The sequence below is a fragment of the Salmo salar genome, chromosome 21 (genome assembly GCF_965601325.2).
Source record: "Salmo salar chromosome 21, fSalSal1, whole genome shotgun sequence".
Lineage (NCBI taxonomy): Eukaryota > Metazoa > Chordata > Actinopteri > Salmoniformes > Salmonidae > Salmo > Salmo salar.
Genome location: NC_138311.1, coordinates 5,443,395 through 5,468,069, shown reverse-complemented (window position 1 = coordinate 5,468,069; position 24,675 = coordinate 5,443,395). Strand labels below are relative to the sequence as shown.

General features: G+C 42.5%; 1 protein-coding gene across 1 annotated transcript in view; it reads left to right on the top strand.

Moving 5' to 3' along the window:
* The window catches only part of fgf14 (fibroblast growth factor 14), a 99,658-nt gene that overhangs the window by 19,403 nt on the left and 55,580 nt on the right, over window positions 1-24,675 (top strand). The window contains exons 2-3 of the mRNA XM_014163796.3: window positions 7,544-7,654; window positions 14,514-14,617. Of these exons, the coding sequence (XP_014019271.1) occupies window positions 7,544-7,654; window positions 14,514-14,617 (215 nt within the window). The remainder of the gene's footprint in view (window positions 1-7,543; window positions 7,655-14,513; window positions 14,618-24,675) is intronic.

Here is a 24,675-nt window from a genome sequence, read left to right as displayed (position 1 = left end):
TACTTCCAGACACAAATGAGAGAACAGCTCACTGAACATTTCTCTCCCTAGCATAGCTGGTTAGGCTGTTTTTATGTTATCCAGAGCATTGGTGACTGCAACTGTGCTGTCAGATTGTCCTTTCGTAAATTCAGCGCACATTAAACGCTCTGGCCGATGAGTAGGGTTGATCCGAGCATTCTGACCTCACAACAGCAGTCAAGCACCCAAGCTAACTGGCTAACATTGGCTATCTTGCTAGCTATTTCCAGACACAAATGAGAGAACACCCCACTCTGACCATTTTACTTGCCCTAGCAGAGCTGGTTAGGCTGTTTTCATGTTATCCAGAACTTTGGTGACTGTAACTGTGCTGCTGGCAACAATTTAATTATGCTTTTTTGCCAACATTTACTGACACCGGCCTAATTCAACGGGTGTTGAGCGTTTGTAAATTCATCAGTTATTCTGTGCTCTGGCACACTCAGACGAGAGTCTGAGGCGAGAGAAATCGGAGTAGATGGCCAGACTGAATTTACGAATGCACCCAAAATGGTTACTTGCATAGTGGAGTCTGTTGTTAAGACATGTAGCTAGCTAGCTAGCTAAATAATGAACCATAATCCCAACTCATGACATTACTACCCTGCATGAATCTGCAGCTAGCTAACCAACCAGGTTCAATGTTAGCTAGCTAACATTAGGCTATAACTAGCTAAGCAAATGGCTCTGAGATACGAATAATACGATCATACACATAATGTTAGCTAGCAAGCCAGCCAGCTAATGTTAGCTAGCTAGCTAACATTGCACTTTAGCTTGAAATGAAAATGAATTAGAAACGTGTAATATCTAGCTAGACTATCTTATACAACATTGCTTCTCCCTGTCACAGATGCCATGGTTGCCCTTAGTTTGAAGATGTAATCCGGAGACAGGTGTTTTCTCCATCTCCTTATCTATCATACTCTAATTCCACTGATTTCAAAACTCGGTCCTCCAGAAGGTGAAGAGCAATTCTACTAAGCAATATATTTTTTCAAAAGCCACGTTAGACATGATTACCTACACATATTAACCAGCTCAAATAGACAGAAGCGTGCTATATGGCAGACCAATCCGAAATCATCTCTCTGCATGTCCAGCCCACTCATTATCTCAGCCAATCATGGCTAGCGGGAAGGTTGCCAACTTTTTCTGTGGCTAAACCAACTAGGCTCGTAACTTAACAATTTTATTCATATTTACAGATGGCATTCAAGTTTGTTATTAAGGCACAGGAAAGTTCACATATTGCAGAAGTCATTTCTGGCAAAAAAAAGATTACGTTCAAAGGGCTCTCCTGTGAAGTAGTGACCTGCGTCATACGCCTAGTTTCCTGAAACGGATTCACATTTAGCAGACACTCTTATCCAGAGTGACTTACAGTTAAGTGCTTTGCTCAAGGCGACCATTCGGGTTCTGGCCCAATGCTCTTAACCACTAGTCTCCCTGCCGCCCCATTACGCACACACACACATGCTCACACACTTGTGCACACACACACACACACACGCCTCTGCACACTGTGTGCTAGCGCAGCGAGCTCTCAGCTCTGTCTCCATTTTAATTATTACAAATCGGCCTCTGCTGAACTGTCTGAGGAATCAATCTCACTCTCTGAGATTGTTTTAAACGCTGCTGATCAAAGTCTTTAATTGATTGGAGGAGGCCATCTTAGTGTGTCTGCCTGCTTGTTCTCACTCAAGGGGATTGTGCTCTCATTAAAAATCCATGTGAAAGTGTGTGTGTGTGTGTGTGTGTGTGTGTCACATGGGGATGTGTGAAACTTACTCGTCAGCCTGAAGTGTCCCCACATCAGCCTGAAGTGTCCCCAGCAAATAGCTACCTTTTTGCGTGGCGCTGACTGTTAAGACGCTTCATGAGGGCGGTCACATGTGCTAGCAAAGCAGAGGTCCAAAGTTCACGCCAGGTATGGGCCAAATTGGGAGGAAGTGGTACTTACTAAGCAAGCGTCACGATGTCCTTTACGTGTGCTGGCCTATGAAGTCTTCATAAATGTAGATATCAATTCATGACATCTGAAAATCCTAATGTGGTCTCTACGCTGCCTCAGCGTTAGTGTCCCATACTCTTCAGTCAGAGAGAGAGGGCGATGTCAGTAGTTTTTTTCAATTGCTTTGGTGCTATTTTCACAAGTAAGTGGTGAATTTTCAGAACTCCAAACTGGTAAAACTTGTAACGCCCAAGTCTTAAATTCAAAACCTTTTATTGTGCATTCATTTTGTTTGGAGACATCGTTCACCACACAACCATTGATCCAAAAATGGTGAAATATCTTGAGAACATTATTTTAATCACCAAACCACAACATGATATTTTCTCAATGTAGTTGTTTTTACAACCAGTTAATCCAATAGCATTGCCCTTTGAATGTAACATGCTACAGTATTGTAAATTACAGTACATTACACTGTTTTCACATTAGGCAATACACTTGCACTACCCATCAAAATGTAACATCAAATTTCCGTAATGTTATCCCATGTGTGATCAATGAATCAATCAATCCATCAATCCATCAATCAATCAATCAATCAATCAATCAAATGTATTTATAAAGCCCTTTTTACATCAACAGATGCTACAAAGTGCTTATACAGAGACCCAGCCCCAAAAAACTAAGTGCAAGCAATGTAGATGTGGAAGCACAGTGGCGAGGAAAAACTCCATGTAAAGGCAGGAACCCAGGAAGAAACCTAGAGAGGAACCAGGCTCTGAGGGGTGGCCAGTCCTCTTCTGGCTGTGCCAGGTGGAGATGTTAAGAGTACACAGCCATTTAGGCCAGATTGTTTATCAAGATGTTCAAACATTCATGGATTACATTTTATTTTTATCAACTTTATTTAACCAGGTAGGCCAGTTAAGAACAACTGCGACCTGGCCATGATAAAGCAAAGCAGTGCGACAAAAACAACAACACAGAGTTAAACATGGGATAAACAAATGTACAGTCAATAACACAATAGTAAAATATATGTACAGTGTGTGCAAGTGTAGTAAGGTTAGGGAGGTAAGGCAATAAATAGGCCATAGTGGCGAAATAATTACAATCTAGCATTAACACTGGAGTGATAGATGTGCAGATGATGATGTGCAATTAGAGATACTGGGGTGCAAAAGAGCAAAAAAATAAATAACAATATGTGGATCAGGTAGTTGGGTGTGCTATTTTCAGATGGACTGTATACAGGTACAGTGATCGGTAAGCTGCTCTGACAGCTGATGCTTAAAGTTAGTGAGGGAGATATACTGTAAGTCTCCATCTTCAGTGATTTTTGCAATTTGTTCCAGTCATTGGCAGCAGAGAACTGGAAGGAAAGGCGGCCAAAGGAGGTGTTGGCTTTGGGGATGACCAGTGAAATATACCTGCTGGAGCGCGTGCTGCGTATATTGGTTCCTGACTTCTCTGAAAAGTTGCATATCGCGGGGGCTATTCAATGCTAATGCATTACGCCACAGGATGTTTTTGTGATGGTCAAGGGCAGTCAAGTCTGGAGTGAACCAGACTCTTAGTTCTACATTTTTTGAATGGGACATGCTTATTGAAGATGGTGAGGAAAGCACTTTTAAAGAACAACCAGGCATCCTCTGCTGACAGGATGAGGTCAATATCCTTCCAGGAGACCCGGGCCAGGTCGATTAGAAAGGCCTGCTCGCTGAAGTGTTTTAGGGAGCGTTTGACAGTGATGAGGGGTAGTCATTTGACCGCGGGCCCATTACGGACGCAGGCAATGAGACAGTGATCGCTGAGATCCTGGTTGAAGACAGCAGAGGTATATTTAGAGGGCAAGTTGGTCAGGATGATATCTATGAGGGTGTCCATGGTTACGGATTTAGGGTTGTACCTGGTGGGTTCCTTGATGATTTGTGTGAGATTGAGGGCACTAGCTTAGATTGTAGGACGGCCGGGGTGCTAAACATATCCAAATTTAGGTCACCTAACAGTACGAAATCTGAAGATGGATGGGGGGCAATCAATTCACATATGGTGTCCAGGGCAGAGCTGTGGGCTGAGGGGGGGTCTATAACAAGCGGCAACGATGAGAGACTTATTTCTGGAAAGGTGGATTTTTAGAAGTAAAAGCTCGAACTGTTTGGGCACAGACCTGGATAGTAAGACAGAACTCTGCAGGCTATCCTCTGCAGTAGATTGCAACTCCGCCCCCTTTGGCAGTTCTATCTTGATGGAAAATGTTGTAGTTGGGGATGGAAATTTCAGAATTTTTGGTGGCCTTATTAAGCCAGGATTCAGACACGGCTAGGACGTCAGGGTTGGTGGAGTGTGCTAAAGCAGTGAATAAAACACATTTATGGACGAGGCTTCTGACGTTAACATGCATGAAACCAAGGCTTTTACGGTTACAGAAGTCAACAAATGAGAGTGTCTGGGGAATAGGTGTGATGCTGGGGGCTGCAGAGCCTGGATTAACCTCTACATCGCCAGAGGAATAGAGGAGGAGTAGGATAAGGGTACGGCTAAAGGCTATAAAAACTGGTGGTCTAGTGCGTTGGGAACTGAGAATAAAAGGGGCAGATTCCTGAGCATGGTAGAATAGATTCAGGGCATAATGTACAGACAAAGGTACGGTAGGATGTGAGTACAGTGGGGGTAAACCTAGGCATTGAGTGACGATGAGAGAGCTTGCATCTCTGGATGCACCAGCTAAGCCAGGTGAGGTCTCCCCATGTGTGGGGTGTGTGACAAAAGAGCTATCTAAGGCATGTTGAGCTGGACTAGGGGCTCTACATTAAAATAAAACAATAACTAACCGAAACAGCAGAAGACAAGACATATTGACATTAGGGAGAGGCATGTGTAGCCGAGTGATCATAGGGTCCAATGAGCAGCAATAGGTGAGTCCGGGAGCCGTTCGGTAGTCGCTACTATGCTAGCCGAGTGGGAGGCACGGCATTCAGAAAGCTACTGGGCCGGGACAAGCAGATGGGTCTTTGGCGACATCGCAATTGAAAAGCCTGTTGAAACCACATCAAACGATTACATCGGTAGACCAGTCGTGATGGATTGGCTGGGCTCCGTGTCGGCAATAAAGGGTCCAGGTCAATTGACAAAAGAGGTATTGTATTCCACGGATTAGCGGGTATACCTCTTCTGCTAGCTGGGAGATGGGCCTAGCTCGATGCTAGCTCAAGGCTAACTGGTGCTTGCTACAGGACAGAGGCGTTAGCCAGCAGAAGTCCTTTGGTTGCAGCTAGCTAGCTGCGATGATCCAGTGTAATGGTCCAGAGCTTGCGGCAGGAATCCGGTGATGTAGTGGAGAAAAGTAGTCCGCTATACTCTGGGTTGATATCACGCTGTGCAGACTGGCAGGTATTGACCGAGCTAAAGCTGGCTGGTGTCCGAGCTAAAGGTGAAGGCCGTTAGCCGTGGCTAACAGTGACTACTATCTAGTAGCTAGTTAGCTGGCTAGCCGCTGATGGAGGTTCCTGTTATAATGTATAAAAATAGCAGATCCGTACCACATTGGGTGAGGTGGGTTGCAGTAAAGAATATTTAGTTCGTAGATAGAAAGTGAGATTAAAATATATACGAAAAAAAACTATGAAACCGACTATTTACATGGGACAAGACAAACACACGTCCGACTGCTATGCCATCCTGCAGGATGACCAGCAGGGTCAGATAATAATCACAGTGGTTGTAGAGGGTGCAACAGGTCAGCACCGAAGGAGTAAATGTCAGTTGGCTTTTCATAGCTGAGCATTCAGAGGTCGAGACAGCAGGTGCGGTAGAGAGAGAGAGAGAGAGAGGGAGAGAGGGAGAGTCGAAAACAGAAGTGTGATCTCTCACAATCCTTGATGCAAAAAATAAATGTATTTTTCAGATATAATTACAACATAGGTGAACTGTAATCAAATGAAACAAATGTTTAGTAGGCACTAGTTTGCATCAAGCCTGTCTTGAGCATAGGTTCTCATCGACCTTGCAGTAAATGTCCTCATTGTTCATGCACCTGGGGAAAAAACCTTTTGGCATGGAGAATCAAAGCCTGACATAGGTCTGAATTTATGTCATGGTACTCTCATTGGGATGGCAATCATACACCTTTCATCTGTATTGTAATCATGTATTGTATTTTACAGTATTGTAGTGGTTGTGTGTGGCACTAGCAACACCAGAGTTGTGGGTTCGATTCCCACTGGGGTCACATACAAAAATGTGTGGACTCAAAGTTATCACTTTGGATAAAAGCACCTAATACGCATTGGCAATTCTACCTTTTTTACTCACACTCACATAAATGCACACACACACACACACACACACACACACACACACACACACACACACACACACACACACACACACACACACACACACACACACACACACAGGGCTCATGTGATTATTCATCTCCTCAGGGCTTAGTGAGAATCAAATCTGGCCTGATAGCTGTCTCTATGATAAGGCTAATGTGGAAGGCATTAGGCCCTTGGGTAGACACACACACACACACACACCACACACACACACACACAGCCACACACACAGGAGGCACACATACACACATACAGGTGAAACACACACACTGGCGACACACACACACACATGCTAAAGTGTTGTACATAGATTAATGCATTATGTTTATTTCTTAGTGGATGCAACTGTTCTTCTGTGGAAAATGTGCATGTATAAAGAGTTCACGGCAAGACCTCCCAATGTGGTGGGTGGAAGCAGCTCTTAAAAGCTTACTACCTGTTCCAATACCAACATCTCACTCAAACATCCACATTTAACTACAGGAGCTAAGACAATTGTTTCAGTTAAATTATTCTGTTTTGAAAATGACTTGAACATTCGCTTGAACTCTTATCTGTAATTATGAATGATAAAATAGACTTTAAACCAGAGCATTTCCCCAGCTCTATTAAGACAATATAGGCCATCTTATCCCCTAATTCACATGACAACCCTGTGATGAATTTACAGTGCAACATTACCCATTATTTCCCCTCACAGAGAAGAGAACTGAAGAGGGTGCTGTTGAGTTTGCTATCAGACCGACTTTCATATTAATTTAATCACATTTGATTGGGCCAATTTCTGAGTAAGGCATGGCTTTTATGCAGTACATTTTAGCTACATGATTTGCCTCTGAAAATTCACAATGGTCATAAAACAATCATAAAGAGTTAGGTACTTTGTTTTCTGGAATGGTTTTCAAACCAGACACAAACAGTGGATTATGAAACAATATATTCAAACAATTTCCACATAAGAATGGATTGGTTGCTCTTTACTCTGTGATCCTTTACCTCTCTTCTCTACATTTACAGTATATTACAGTTCATATAGAGATTTGAATATTTGCTCTATGTCTATATGAAGTGTTTCTTTGGTGCAGCATTTGTGTGGTAGAGTCCTCTTCTCTCTCCTTCGGTTGAAAATATAAATGATATTGAGCTGGTCTAACTATTTGTATACTGTTGCTAACCTATCTCTCTTTTTCTCCCTGCTTCCCCCTCTCTCTCTCTGTTTCAGATCCCCAGCTCAAGGGTATAGTGACCAGGTTATATTGCAGGCAGGGATACTACTTGCAAATGAACCCAGATGGTTCTCTCGATGGGACCAAGGATGACAGCAGTAACTCCTGTGAGTATACAATCTCTTCATCTATCCTGCTACAGCAGTGGATCCCAGCCAGGGGTACTAGGACCTGGGTGTACTTGGCCTATCCACAGGGGGTACTTGAGAAGACTCATGAGACCATAGGCCTACTGGTAAAATACACATGGGTACTTCAGGGTACTCCGGGCAGAGCTAAATTCAGTTGGTGGTACAGCAACCGAAAAAGTTTGTGAACCACTGCGCTACAGGATCAACAAGTTGTCACTTTGCATACATTAGTGTGAAACTGTTTAGTATGCATGGCCAATACTGCATTCTAAGTAGTATGCAAGTCTAGATATTGGGTCATAGCTACTGTGGTGTCTCATAATCAGCAAATGAAGATATTTTTTTATATATGATGTATGATTTACGATAAATAATGGTAAACTGTTTACATGTGGTTGAGGTTGATAAATCTATAATTGTATCTGTCCATGATGACAATCTAGAAAATCAAAATGTTGAGCTTGTCAACACATTGATTTAGTCTCCCAACCTCACCTGTATTATATTGCTTTTTTGTACCGGCACATATCTCAAATGACAATCACAGAAAGCAGATGGGTTCTTCTCTCTGAGAGGGAAAGTGGTCCAAGAAACAGTGGGCTAGCTAGAGAGAAGAGAGTAGTATTCTTAGCTCTTCGCTGGCACAGCTTTCTTAGTGCTCCAGGCTAGCTGGTTAATTTGATTTCAGTATGTGGCGCTAACTCTAGCTTGACACTGCTTTGTCTCTGTGTCTGTCACTAGGAGCAGAGATGACACGTGTCACTTCCATAGACCAATAGAACCTTGTTTATGGATATACAAGGGGCACCTACACATACACTCATGCACACATGATAGATATCATAAATAATATGCTATGAAATGTAATTAAATACGTGAATATGTTATGTTACTAAGTAATGATTGTAAGATCAATAGTCAGTTGGACCAAAGAATCCATCCATATTTTATGTCATTAAGAAACAATATAAACAATTCATGGGTTTCACGGTCATGCCATTGTTATGAACATCCACTAAGGACTGAGGACCAACTTTTCTAAACAGGTGTTAATGACGATGTTGTCTAAATTACACTACATTGTCTTAGAAATACGATGACATTGCTAAAATAGGCAAATCATTTGTGGGAAACAACTTTGTCATTCACTTCATCAGCACCAATTGATAATGCATTGAGTAGAACGTTCAGTCGGACCACATAGAACTTTCAGCGATGTAGTGACATGTTGTTAACACAGTAACAACATTTGCACAACACAGTATCAGCCAAAATCCCTATCCCATATTGGCTCAATGCCTCTAAAAACCCAGTGTCCATACATACAGTGCCTTCGGAAAGTATTCAGACCCCTTGACTTTTTTCACATTTTGTTATGTTACAGCTTTACTCGAAAATAGATTATATAAAAAAAATCCTCAGCAATCTACACACAATACCCCATAATGACAAAGTGAAAACAGGTTTTTAGAAGGGTTTGCAAATGTATACAAAACAACAGAAATACCTTATTTACGTAAGTATTCAGACCCTTTGCTATGAGACTCGAAATTGAGTTCAGGTGCATCCTATTTTCATTGATCATCCTTGAGATGTTTCAACAATTTTATTGGAGTCTACCTGTGGTAAATTCAATTGTTTGGACATGATTTGGAAAGGCACACACCTGCCTATATAAGGTCCCACAGTTGACACTGCATGTCAGAGCAAAAACCAAACCATGAGGTCGAAGGAATTGTCATTAGAGCTCAGAGACAGGCACAGATCTGAGGAAGGGTACCAAAACATTTCTGCAGCATTGAAGGTCCCCAAGAACACAGTGGCCTCCATCATTCTTAAATGGAAGACGTTTGGAACCACCAAGACTCTTCCCAGTACTGAGTAAAGTGTCTGAATACTATAAATGTGATATTTCAGTTTTTAAAATTTCTAAAAACCTGTTTTTGCTTTGTCATTAAGGGGTATTGTGTGCAGATTGATGAGGGGGAAAAAACAATTGAATGCATTTCAGAATAAGACTGTAACATAACATAATGTGGAAAAAGTCTTGGTCTGAATACTTTCCGAAGGCACTGTACGTCTCACATCCCTCATTCTTCTCTACCTACTGTACATCCACACCAATACCAATTACCTCAAATGGTCAGGAGAGCTTATTACTGTGCATCCAAATCAGCCATACACACACTGGTTGTATCCCAAATGGCACCCTATTCCCTATACATTTGTACAACCTATAGGGCTCTACACAAAACTAGTGTACTATGTTGGGAATAAGGTGCCATTTGGGATGCGAATGCTTAGTGTCGCCGCCAAGACTAACCCTGTTATTTCTCAATCGGTACAAACAAAACAATGGCCATTACCTAACAGGGCCAAAGTATGTTCTACGGCCAAAAAGGACATTAAATCAGCCACGCTCCTATGGTGGCTCCAGTTTTTCCAGTGCTACTTCCCAGGTCCATCAATGTAACACAATTATACTTTTGTTACATTGTTTGCTAGCAGGTTAGCTAGCTCTTAGTGCTGAGCGATTAACCGACATTTCTTTATTTTTGGGGGGTTGAGTTACTTGAATTCCATGTATTTATTTTTTTGTGAGCTCAACACTTCTTTTCTCTAGATAGAATCCATTGCGCCTGTTCTTTCCGGCCATGGACAGAGGCGGATACACACACAGACCATATGAGACCGCATGAGAGAGGAATGACACAACACAACAACGAGAGGGAAAGAGACAGTGAGGCAGCTCTACCTGATTAATAGTTGAAGTAGTTGGTAATAAGCAGTCTACTTTGAAGAACTAGTAAAATGATTGTGGCAGCCAGCTAGCTACTACTAGCCTAGTTAATTAGGATGACTCATTCAATGGGGAGCACAGCGATAACGTGAGATGGTTGTCTGGATGGCTGGTTGCTACTGCCTGAGCAGAGATGAGATGATGACTTTTAAGGAATGAAAATAATGAAGTCATAAAAAATATAAGTTATATACACAGCTGAAATCTATTATTAAAGTAAGGTAATTAATGTGCTTAAATGATGGTTAATAAGTGATAAGCAGTAATGGGAATTCACCACCATCATGGTGCTCTTATGAATAGTTTTATTCTGTGTTGTTACAGCGTTCAACCCACTGTCAGTGTCAGGAAAAAGGCAGGTGATGGCTGAGGGAATTATTTCATAATGCATTTAGTGTAAAAACATTTTTTTTTATCGAACTGAAACTGAACCCATCTCAAAAAGCACTAATCACTCAGCACTACTAGCTTTAATTGACCTCTATTGAACATTTTGCTAATGCTAACTAGCTAGCAAGGTAATATAGCTAACATGTTTTGTATGTTAATTAGCTAAGTTATGTTAATTAGCTAAATGTATGTTAATTAGCTAAGTTAGCGAAATTATTAATATAACGTTCATCTGCTGTCGACATCAGGATACGATTTGAGACCACTAGTAGCTCCAAAAATAGTTAGTAGCATTGACTGCATGCTGACAGTGCATTCAGAGCCATCCAGTGGCTAGCCACACTACAAACTTAATTTTACCAGGTTTCTGTAAAGCAATTGTAACGACAGTCCACCACAACATATCCAAGAGTCTCCTGATCAGCAAGGGGTAGTCTGTGTTTAATTTAATTCTGTATTGAAAAGACTATTTGAGATCATTGTTTATTTTTATTTTTATTTCACCTTTATTTAACCAGGAACAAGTTCTCATTTACAACTGCGACCTGGCCAAGAATAAAGCAAAGCAGTTTGACACATACAACAACACAGAGTTACACATGGAATAAACAAAACATACAGTCAATAATACAGTTAAAGAAAATCTATATACAGTGTGTGCAAATGAGGTAAGATAAGGGAGGTAAGGCAATAAATAGGCCATGGTGGCGAAGTAATTACAATATACCAATTAGACACTGGAGTGATTGATATGCAGAAGATGAATGTGCAAGTAGAGATACTGGGGTGCAAAGGAGCAAGATAAATAAATAAATACAGTATGGGGATGAGGTAGTTGGATGGGCTATTTGCAGATGGGCTATGTGCAGGTGCAGTGATCTGTGAGCTGCTCTGACAGCTGGTGCTTAAAGCTAGTGAGGGAGATATGAGTCTTCAGCTTCAGTGATTTTTGCAGTTCGTTCCAGTCATTGGTAGCAGAGAACTGAAAGGAAAGGCGGCCAAAGGAAGAATTGGCTTTGGGGGTGACTAGTGAGATATACCTGCTGGAGTGCGTGCTACAGGTGGGTGCTGCTATGGTGACCAGTGAGCTGAGATAAGGCGGGACTTTACCTAGCAGAGACTTGTAGAAGACCTGGAGCCAGTGAGTTTGGCGACGAGTATGAAGCGAGGGCCAGCCAATGAGCGCGTACAGGTCGCAGTAGTGGGTAGTATATGGGGCTTTGGTGACAAAACAGATGGCACTGTGATAGACTGCATCCAATATGTTGGGTAGAATGTTGGAGGCTATTTTGTAAATGACATCGCCGAAGTCGAGGATCGGTAGAATAGTCAGTTTTACGAGGGTATGTTTGGCAGCATGAGTGAAGGATGCTTTGTTGCGAAATAGGAAGCCGATTCTAGATTTCATTTTGGATTGGAGATGCTTAATGTGAGTCTGGAAGGAGAGTTTACAGTCTAACCAGACACCTAGGTATTTGTAGTTGTCCACATATTCTAAATCAGAACCGTCCAGAGTAGTGATGCTGGAAGGGCGGGCAGGTGCGAACAGCGACCGGTTGAAGAGCATGCATTTAGTTTACTTGTGTTTAGGAGCAGATGGAGACCACGGAAGGAGAGTTGAATGGCATTGAAGCTCGTCTGGAGGGTTGTTAACACAGTGTCCAAAGAAGGGCCAGAAGTATACAGAATGGTGTCGTCTGCGTTGAGGTGGATCAGAGAATCACCAGCAGCAAAAGCGACATCATTGATGTATACAGAGAAGAGAGTTGGCCCGAGTATTGAACCCTGTGGCACCCCCATAGAGACTGCCAGAGGTCCGGACAACAGGCTCTCCGATTTGACACACTGAACTCTATCAGAGAAGTAGTTGGTGAACCAGGCGAGCAGTCATTTGAGAAACCTGGCCTTGGCCAGGTCGATGAATACGGCTGCACAGTAATGTCTCTTATCGATGTCAGTTATGATATCGTTTAGGACCTTGAGCGTGGCTGAGGTGCACACATGACCAGCTCTGAAACCAGATTTTATAGTGGAGAAGGTAGGGTGGGATTCGAAAATGGTTGGTGATCTGTTTGTTAACTTGGCTTTCGAAGACCTTAGAAAGGCAGGGTAGGATTTATATAGGTCTGTAGCAGTTTGGGTCTAGAGTGTCTCCCCCTTTGAAGAGGGGGATGATCGCAGCAGCTTTCCAATCTTTGGGAATCTCAGACGGTACGAAAGAGAGGTTGAACAGGCTAGTAATAGTGGTTTCAACAATTTCGGCAGATAGTTTTAGAAAGAGAGGGTCCAGATTGTCTAGCCCGGCTGATTTGTAGGGTTCCAGATTTTGCAGCTCTTTCAGATCATCAGCTATCTGGATTTGGGTGAAAGAAAAATGGTTGAGGCTTGGGTGAGTTGCTGTGGGGGGTGCCGGGCAGTTGACCGGGGTACGGGTAGCCAGGTGGAAAGCATGGCCAGCCGTAGAGAAATGCTTATTGAAATTCTCAATTATAGTGGATTTATCGGTGGTGTCAGTGTTTCCTAGCCTCAGTGCAGTGGGCAGCTGGAAGGAGGTGCTCTTATTCCTCATGGACTTTACAGTGTCCCGGAACTTTTTTGAGTTTGTGCTTCAGGATGCAACTTTCTGTTTGAAAAAGCTATCCTTAGCTTTCCTAACTGCATGTGTATATAGGTTCCTAACTTCCCTGAAAAGTTGCATATCACGGGGGCTACTCGATGCTAATGCAGTACGCCACAGAATGTTTTTGTGCTGGTCAAGGGCAGACAGGTCTGAAGTGAACCAAGGGCTGTATCTGTTCCTGGTTTTACATTTTTTGAATGGAGCATGCTTATTTAAGATGGTGAGGAAGGCACTTTTAAAGAATAACCAGGCATCCTCTACTGACGGGATGAGGTCAAAATCATTCCAGGATACCCCGGCCAGGTTGATTAGAAAGGCCTGCTCGCTGAAGTGTTTTAGGGAGCGTTTGACAGTGATGATGGGTGGTCGTTTGACCGCTGACCCATTACGGATGCAGGCAATGAGGCAGTGATCGCTGAGATCTTGGTTGAAAACAGCAGAGGTGTATTTGGAGGGCGAGTTGGTTGATGATATCTATGAGGGTGCCCGTGTTTACGGATTTGGGGTTGGACCTGGTAGGTTCATTGATAATTTGTGTGAGATTGAGGGCATCAAGCTTAGATTGTAGGATGGCCGGGGTGTTAAGCATGTCCCAGTATAGGTCACCTAATTGCACGAGCTCTGAAGATAGATGGGGGGCAATCAATTCACATATGGTGTCCAGGGCACAGCTGGGGACAGAGGGTGGTCTATAGCAAGTGGTAACGGTGAGAGACTTGTTTCTGGAAAGGTCTCTGCAGGCTATCTCTGCAGTAGATTGCAACACCGCCCCCTTTGGCAGTTCTATCTTGGCGGAAAATGTTGTGAAGGGTTTTCTCCAGTGGTTTGAATGGGGAATTGGTCTGTCTGTCTGTCTGTCTGTCTGTCTGTCTGTCTGTCTGTCTGTCTGTCTGTCTGTCTGTCTGTCTGTCTGTCTGTCTGTCTGTCTGTCTGTCTGTCTGTCTGTCTGTCTGTCTGTCTGTCTGTCTCCGCTTGTCTCTGACTCTGTCCCCCTCTGCCGCTCTTTCCATCTTTCTGTCTTCCAGCTTTGTTCAACTTGATTCCTGTGGGTCTCCGAGTTGTTGCGATTCAGTCTGTGAAGACAGGGTTATACATCTCCATGAACGGGGAGGGCCATCTGTACACATCAGTGAGTAACAGTATATTCTATTCTGTTTTATTCTGTTTCATTCAACTGTATTTTCAGCTTTTGTAACATTTAAGGCATGAAGGAATGACACACACACAGGTCATGCAAATAATAATTCAAGAAACAGTCAATATACATTACATGCAAATGAGTATTCAAAGCATTCGGAAAGTATTCAGATCCCTTGACTTTTTCCACTTTTTTGTTACGTTACAGCCTTATTCTAAAATGTATTAAAAAAAATGTTTTTACCTTATCAATCTACACACAATACGCCATAATGACAAAGCAAAAACATTTTTTTATTTTTTGTTTTTGCACATGTATAAAAAAAACTAAAAAAAGATCACATTTACATAAGTATTCAGACCCTTTTCTCAGTACTTTGTTGAAGCAACTTTGGCAGCGATTACAGCCTTCAGTCTTCTTAGATATAACGCTACAAGCTTGGCACACCTGTATTTGGGGAGTTTCTCCCATTCCTCTGCAGATCCTCTCAAGGTCTGTCAGGTTGGATAGGGAGCGTTGCGGCACAGCTATTTTCAGGTCTCTCCAGAGATGTTAGATCGGGTTCAAGTCCGGGCTCTGCCTGGGCCAATCAAGGACATTCAGAGACTTGTCCCAAAGCCACTCCTGCATTGTCTTGGTTATGTGATTAGGGTCATTGTCCTGTTGGAAGGTGAACCTTCGCCCCAGTCTGAGGTCCTGAGCGCTCTGGAGCAGATTTTCATCAAGGATCTCCTGACTACTCTTCCAGTCCCTGCTGTTGAAAAACATCCCCAAAGCATTATGCTGCCACCACTATGCTTCACCATAGGCATGGTGCCAGGTTTCTTCCAGATGTGATGCTTGGCATTCAAGCCAAAGAGTTCAATCTTGGTTTCATCAGACCAATGCCCTTCTCCTCCGATTGCTCGGTTTGGCTGGGCAGCCAGCTCTAGGAAGAGTCTTGGTGGTTCCAAACTTCTTCAATTTAAGAATGATGGGGGCCACTGTGTTCTTGGGGACCTTCAATGTTGCAGAAATGTTTTGGTACCCTTCCCCAGGTCTGTGCCTCAATACAATCCTGTCTTGGAGCTCTACGAACAGTTCCTTCGACCTCATGGCTTGGTTTTTGCTCTGACATGCACTGTCAACTGTGGGACCTTATATAGACAGGTGTGTGCCTTTCCAAATCATGTCCAATCAATAGAATTTACCACAGATGGACTCCAATCAAATTGTAGAAACATCTCAAGGATGATTAATGGAAACAGGATGCACCTGAGCTAAATTTTGAGTCTCATAGCAAAGGGTCTGAATACTTATGTAAATAAGGTATTGCTGTTTTCTATTTGCAATAAACTTGCAACAATTTTGATGAACTTGCTGAGATGTTTTATTTTTTTAATCCATTTTAGAATAAGTAACAAAATGTGGAAAAAGTCAAGTGGTCTGAATACTTTCCGAAGGCACTGTATGTCCAGCTCAGACACCTTTGTTATCATATCACATTATGCATTTTAGACACACACACACACACACACACACACACACACACACACACACACACACACACACACACACACACACACACACACACACACACACACACACACACACACACATAAACACACAATATCAAATCCCACTGTTTATTCTAAAGGGAAGATGTCAACCTTCTCTTCGTTTCCGGAATCAGAGTTAAAACTTTTTGCAGCAGAGCAATGTTGGTGTTGAGAATATTTACTGCAGTATTTCAAGGCTAATTGCTCTGCAGAGAAGGTGAGAAATCCCATTACACACGGTTTCATGCATATAGATTTATATTAATCACATCAAGTACCTCCAGAATCACATCAACTAGATATTTCCAGTCCATGCATCAAGAAAAACGGAGAGACAGTTTGTCATGCTGTGTAGAATAACATATTTATATTTTATTGTATATATTTTATTTTAGATGCAAAATGTATGCATATTTTTTTCTAAATTGGAATTAAGAATTTAATAAAGTAAAATAATTTAATAAAGTAAAATAAAGGTTATGAGAAGGAATACAGTATGATGTGTCAATGAAGACAGGCTCATATTTTAACCTTTTTGGCAAAAAAAAACATTACATCTGGTGCAAACTCTAAGTAAATCTGGTCCAAAGAGCCTAATGCTTTGGGGATTACTTGGGAAAATGAAATTGATAGAAACACAATCGTGGTTTATCTATATACAGCAAATAATTTACATACCATGATATGTTAACGGTCCTGTGCAGTGATATGAATGTTTGAGAGCGTGACTTATACACAAAGTGTACAAATTCCTAATGCTGATTTGCATCCCCCACTTTTGCCCTCAGAACAGCCTCAATTCGTCGGGGCATGGACTCTGCAAGGTGTCGAAAGTGTTCAACAGGGATGCTGGCCCATGTTGACTCCAATGCTTCCCACAGTTGTGTCAAGTTGGCTGGATGTCCTTTGGGTGATGGACCATTCTTGATACACACGGGAAACTGTTGAGCGTGAAAAACCCAGCAGCTTTGCAGTTCTTGATGCAAACTGGTGGGCCTGGCACCAAATACCATACCCTGTTCAAAGTCACTTAAATATTTTGTCTTGCCCATTCACCCTCTGAATGGCACACATACACAATCCATGTCTCAATTGTCATTCTTAAACCCATTTCCTCCCCTTCATCTACACTGATTAAGGTGGATTTAACAAGTGACATCAATAAAGGATCGTAGCTTTCACCTGGATTCACCTGGTCAGTCTGTCATGGAAAGAGCATCTCAATGTTTTGTACATTCAGTGTCTACTTAGCATAGTCGGTGTATAACCACAGGTCCCATTTTGAACAGTGTGTTCTCAAGGTAACTAGTTTGTGTAGTAATGAACTACTTTCTCTTACTCATGGCCAGTTGAAACAGACTGCAGTGTCAGTGGCCTGCCTGCGGTATTGACTTTTCCTCTGTAAAATACACTAGCCATCCTCATGGCAGGCAGCCTTGAAGACGATAAAACCCCATTCCAATCGCAACCCTCTTTTCTCTCGTCTCTAAAATGCATAATGTGATATGATAACAAAGATGGTTACATGTCCTAGCTGGACCAATTTTGCATGTAATGTGTATTGACTGTTTCTTCATTTATTATTTGCTTGACCTGTGTGTGTCATGCTTTTATGTCCTAAATGCCACACAAGCAGAAAACAGTTGTTTGACTAATATAATCAAATTGAATTAAGATGATAACACTCCACCCAAGGACAAATAGACACCATTCCACCCACAACCCTCTTTTCCTCTCTCATCTCCACTTTTGTCTTTTCTTCCCTTCTCCATCTTCCACTACCTGTATTTCTATTTCCTTGCCTCCTCTTCTCTCTCTTCTCCTCTCCTCTCAGTTCCCCCTTATCTCCTCTCTCTTTTCATTTCCTTTCATTTCCAATCCTAGTTAGCTATATTAATCAGGATGAAGAACATCCTAACCTCATCTCCCAGATAGGGAGATCCATCAGGATCAGTGCCCTAAAATCCCTCTCATGTCTTCCCATCCCACATAGAGCATCAGGGACACTGAATTCTCATTCCCTTTGCTGTCCTCATTCATTATGTGCAGAGGATAGAGGCACAGTTTTCCAGCGACAGGCAGGCAGGTATTTCGATGGAATTCCGTACGACTTTATAATCACTGCTTGGCTAAAGCCATGAAGGGAATTACAGTGGAGAGGATTGACCTATAGTCTATGGATTTACGGTAGTGATTGGGAATGAATCTACATTATGGATGCTACATAGCGCATTACATAACGTGTCTTCATAGGGCAGTGGGCCACCACTAGTCTCGCGTTGCCATACCTACAAAATCAAACTGTTGTCACGCCACCCTTGAGGGTAATTTTGTATTGCAAAAACAGTTTATTGATCCGCTGGCTCCAAGCGATAACATTTTTGATTGGATGCTACATTTCAAGAACCCTCCCCACATGCCCGTTGGTGCTATGTGTTTGTTCGTCACAGTTTTCAGACTGAGAAGGACACATTTTGCAGTTGTTTCGTATGCTATTTTGCAACTTTGCAGAAAATGGAAGAAAACATGGAGGAAAAAAACAAATTCTGTTTTGCCAGAAGTGTGCTCTATACACAAAATTGACATAAATCAAGATATTTTGATGGGGTTTTAATCTGCGATTTCCCGGCCATCCTCACACACCGTTGCACCTACGACACAAATCTAGTGAGCACCATTGGAGCTCCGCTCAAGCAAGGCATTTGATTGGTTTGACGTGTTGCAAGACGTCACAGATTTACACCGGGTTGCCACCCCTATTTAGCTATTTTCTTGCCATGAACTTCTCCAGGCTTCCTATTTTAGGGAAGCCTGATTCTCGACGAGGCTAGGCCACCACGAGCCGCCAGAACAGCTTCAATGCGCCTTGGTATAGATTCTACAAGTGTCTGGAACTCTGATAGAGGGATGTGCCACATAATTCTTCAACAAAATTCCATTTGGTGGTTTGTTGATGGTGGTGGAAAAAACTGTCTCAGGCGCCGCTCCAGAATCTCCCATAAGTGTTGAATTTTGTTGAGATCTGGTAACTGACACACACACACAGACACACACACCCTTTAAACCCTCTTTCAAAGTCACTGAGATCTCTTCTTCTTCTTCAGCCATGGTAGCCAAAATAATGACCCTAAGCATGATTGTTTAATTAACTCAGGAATCACACCTATGTGGATGCATCTGCTGTTTCCTTTATTTTGGCAGTTACCTGTAAATATATAGAGGTGTTTTTTTTCATTGGTTCATTTCATCTTGTAGGCTACACATTCACAGCTAAAAGTTGAATTGCAGTGTAGGCCTACAGATAAAGATAAAAAATAACAGTATACAAACAATTAGGTAGATTAACAGTGTGCCCGCTCATGGTGGAGACTGGTGCTTCTGGCAACCCACTGGAGTTAGATGAATTGATGATGATCGATGTCAGATGATGGTGAGGCAGTGGGGTGGCTGGCATGTGGACTTGATCTGCACAATTTGCACTCTGCTCTCTTCGTTGTCTTTCACTTGCTCTCTCTCTCTCCCTCTCTCTTGCTCTCTCAATCCATCTTTCCTTATATCTGATTCTCCCGCCGTCCCTTTATCAACATATATATTTTGATAACGCTTTAGTCTTAAAAAAGCAACATAGAATGTGATGTGAAATGCTTAAACACGTTGAGTGGGAATCTGCTTACGACCTCCTTCGACAAAGACCTTGAATACATGCAAATACGTTAAACCTTGTACACTGACTATACTAAACATTAGGAGCACCTTCCTAATATTCAGTTGCACCCCCTTTTTCCCTCAGAACAGCCTCAATTCGTCGCGGCATGGACTCTACAAGGTGTCAAAAGTGTTCCACAGGGACTCCAATGCTTCCCACAGTTGTGTCAAGTTGGCTGGATGTCCTGTGGGTGGTGGACCATTCTTGATACACACGGGAAACTGTTGAGTGTGAAAAACACAGCAACGTTGCAGTTCCTGACACAAACCAGTGCACCTGGCACCTACTACCAAACCCTGTTCAAAGGCATTTAAATATTTTGTCTTGCCCATTCACCCTCTGAATGTCAAACATACACAATCCATGTCTCAAATGGGAAAACCCATGGAAGAGTTTAACACTGCTAGATTTGCTCCAGCATTCAGAATGCTCTTCTGCTCAATTTGCAGCTCATTTCCAACCAGCCACACACTCACTCACACTCAGTTATCTTGCTGTTCTCTTGCTGTTCTCTGGTGTGTGAATTACTCGTATAATCACAGCTAGCTAAAACACACCTCATCCCCCCCACCTCCTCCTCCTATTTTATCTCTTTTTCATCCTCCCCTGAAAGCAAGTTACAGTTGAAGTTGGAAGTTTACATACACCTTAGCCAAATACATTTAAACTCAGTTTTTCACAATTCCTGACATTTAATCCTACTAAAAATTCCCTGTCTTAGGTCAGTTAGGATCACCACTTTATTTTAAGACTGTGAAATGTCAGAATAACAGTAGAGAGAATTATTTATTTAACCTTTTATTTCTTCCATCACATTCCCAGTGGGTCAGAAGTCTACATACGCTCAATTAGTATTTGTTAGCATTTCCTTTAAATTGTTTAACTTGGGTCAAACATTTCGGGTAGCCTTCCACAAGCTTCCCACAATAAGTTGGGTGAATTCTGGCCCATTCCCCCTGACAGCACTGCTGTAACTCAGTCAGGCTTGTAGGCCTCCTTGCTCGCATACGCCTTTTCAGTTCTGCCCACAAATTTTCTATAGGATTGAGGTCAGGGCTTTGTGATGACCTCTCCAATACCTTGAATTTGTTGTCCATTTTGTAAATTTTTTGTCCATTGTGTCCATTTTGCCACAACTTTAGATGTATGCTTGGGGTCATTGTCCATTTGGAAGATCCATTTGCGACCAAGCTTTAACTTCCTGACTGATGTCTTGAGATGTTGCTTCAATATATCCACATTATTTTGCCTCCTCATGATGCCATCTATTTTGTGAAGTGCACCAGTCCCTCCTGCAGCAAAGCACCCCCACAACATGATGCTGCCACCCCGTTCTTCATGGTTGGGATGGTGTTCTTCGGCTTGCAAGCCTCCCCCTTTTTCCTCCAAACATAACGATGGTCATTATGGCCAAACAGTTCTATTTTTGTTTCATCAGACCAGAGGACATTTTTCCAAGAAGTACGATCTTTGTCCCCATGTGCAGTTGCAAACCATAGTCTGGCTTTTTTATGGCGGTTTTAGAGCAGTGGCTTCTTCCTTGCTGAGCGGCCTTTCAGGTGATGTCGATATAGGACTCATTTTACTGTGGATATAGATACATTTGTACCTGTTTCCTCCAGCATCTTCACAAGGTCCTTTGCTGTTGTTCTGGGATTGATTTGCACTTTTCGCACCAAAGTACGTTCATCTCTAGGAGACAGAACGCGTCTCCTTTCTGAGCGGTATGACGGCTGCGTGGTCCCATGGTGTTTATACTTGCATACTATTGTTTGTACAGCCGAACGTGGTACCTTCAGGTGTTTGGAAATTGCTCCCAAGGATGAACCAGACTTGTGGAGGTCTACAATTTTTTTCTGAGGTCTTGGCTGATTTCTTTTGATTTTCCCATGATGTCAAGCAAAGAGACACTGAGTTCGAAGGTAGGCCTTCAAATACATCCACAGGTACACCTCCAATTGACTCAAATGATGTCAATTAGCCTATCAGAAGCTTCTAAAGCCATGACATAATTTTCTGTAATTTTCCAAGCTGTTTAAAGGCACAGTCAACTTAGTGTATGTAAACTTCTGACCCACTGGAATTGTGATACATTGAATTATAAGTGAAATAATCTGTCTGTAAATAATTGTTGGAAAAATTACTTGTGTGATGCACAAAGTAGATGTCCTAAACGACTTTCCAAAACTATAGTTTGTTAACAAGAAATGTGTGGAGTGGTTGAATAACGAGTTTTAATGACTCAAACCTAAGTGTACGTAAACTTCCGATTTCAACTGTGCATCTATTCCTGCCATTTACTGCACACTGTCTTTCGTTCTGAGTGTGGAAGCTCATGATCCACCTTTTCCCTCCATCAGGTGTATTTGATTATAGTGCACTTACAATCCCAGCCAATGCCTTGGAGGTTGTATTCAAGTAATGGGAGAGTGTACTTTTAGCGAGCAAGATTTAAAAATGTAATGGGAAAGTCGGTGAAACCTGGCTTTTTTTCAGTGTCCTTTCAATCTCTAGCGGAGCTCTTTCGCCTCTAGTTTTAGCACGACTTCAGGTTCATGAAATCTGAGTAATGGATGATCAATTCTTCCTCTCCTTTCACCATAATGAATCAATTATCAACACAACGACAGAGATTACGCAATTTGATGCTAAGCAGAATTCTATTTTTTGATAAGAGGAATAAAAGAGTGAGTCTGGTAGGCTTTCAGATAGAGGAGCCGGAAGGCATTTTGAGCATCCCTGGTTTTGAGAAATCCTCGGCGAACAAAGTATGAGAGAATACAGATAGCATCAGAGTGACTGAGCTGCCTGGCACAAAGGACTCACCACAAAATAAAAGGGAGTTCAATCATCTCTCCCCTTTTCAATCTAGTACCTTTGTATCTAGGGCAATAAACTCAGTCTAATTTCTTCTCTTCTGTTGGGAGAGGGATGAGAGAGTTCTCCAGAATAATAAGAAGACGAGGGGGCATTTCTGTTTTTCTATCATGGCTCGCAAAACGGGGACATGGAGAAATAGGGTTTATTGTATTCTCCAGATGTAATGTAATGGAACTGTTTATGCAAACAGCAAACCAGAAACATTTTTAAACATGTTCATGTTATTACTCCCAAAAGACTATTACAACACCTGACAAGCCTTGGGCAGTGTTGTATTGTTTTACTTCTATTGGTCGTTGTGAAGTGTTCACGTTAGCAAACCTAAGTGGCTGGTGTTGGGTTTGCTCATAAGTCTCATACTTCCCTGTGTAAAGGTTATTTTCACAGCCTGTTGGTTTTCTTTAGAAATTGTCCTCCCTCCTTCAATTCACTGTTCAGTCAGACTGCAGGCGTTTTCTTCATCTGACGCCCGCACTTGTTTGTTTGTGGCACCTTTTTACAATTGTCAAATTTACTTGCCACATCAAGGAAGTGACCCTGTTGAAATGAGATCCTTCAGAAGACCAATCTCACGCAGTATTGTAGTGGAGCTGAGTGCAGAGTGGCTTTTTTTTGGTATCATTGAGCTTAAAACGGAGACCGCAGAAGGCACCTGTTTCGTTTCAGTGCTCGATTTAGGCCAAACATGAAAGGTTGGAGGTGATGCATGGACAAACTTAGATTGCATCAATATGAATGAAAAAAAATGAAAAAAACGACGGGTACCTTAGGACAGGGAGTGTTCAGGGAGGAATAGAGAGCAGCATCTTATACAAGAGTCGGTAGCGTGAAACAGAGTGATTCTTTGCGAGGATGCTGGAGACGAGTCCCTAGTGCTTTGGGTGTTTTTTATTTTGGCACAAAATTTCCTATTTATCATTCCTGTCTTGTTCTATCTGGTCCATGCTGCTCTCAAAGTTTCTCCCATTCTTCTCTGCAGATCCTCTCAAGCTCTGCCAGGTTGGATGGGGAGCGTCGCTGCACAGCTATTTTCAGGTCTCTCCAGAGAAATTCGATCAGGTTCAAGTCCAGGCTCTGCCTGGGCCACTCAAGGACATTGTCTTGGCTGTGTGCTTACAATCGTTGTTCTGTTGGAAGGGGAGCCTTCGCCCCAGTCTGAGGTCCTGAGCGGTCTGGAGCATATTTTCATCAAGGATCTCTCTGTACTTTGCTCAGCTTATCTTTCCCTTGATCCTGACTAGTCTCCCAGTCCTTGCCGCTGAAAAACATCCCCAAAGCATGATGCTGCCACCACTATGCTTCACCATAGGCATGGTGCCAGGTTTCTTCCAGACGCGATGCTTGGCATTCAGGCCAAAGAGTTCAATCTTGGTTTCATCAAACCAGAGAATCTTGTTTCTCATGGTCTGAGAGTCTTTAGGTGCCTTTTGGCAAACTCCAAGCGGGCTGTTATGTGTTTTTCACTGAGGAGTTGCTTCCGTCTGGCCACTACCATAAAGGCCTGTTTGGTGGAGTGCTGCAGAGATCGTTGTCCTTCTGGAAGGTTTTCCCATCTCCACAGAGGAACTCTGGAGCTCTGTCAGAGTGATCATCGGGTTCTTGGTCACCTCGCTGACTAAGGCCCTTCTCCCCCGATTGCTCAGTTTAGCCAGCCGGCCAGCACTAAGAATAGTCTTGGTGCTTCCAAACTTCTTCCATTTAAGAATGATGGGGGCCACTGTTTTCATGGAGACCTTCATTGCTTTCCCAGATCTGTCCTTCGACACAGTCCAGTCTCGGAGCTCTACGGACAATTCCTTCAACCTCATGACTTGGTTTTTGCTCTGATATACTGTGTACTGCCAACTGTGGGATGTTATATAGACATGTGTGTGTCTTTCCAAATCATGTACAATCAATTGAATTTACCACAGGTGGACTCCAAT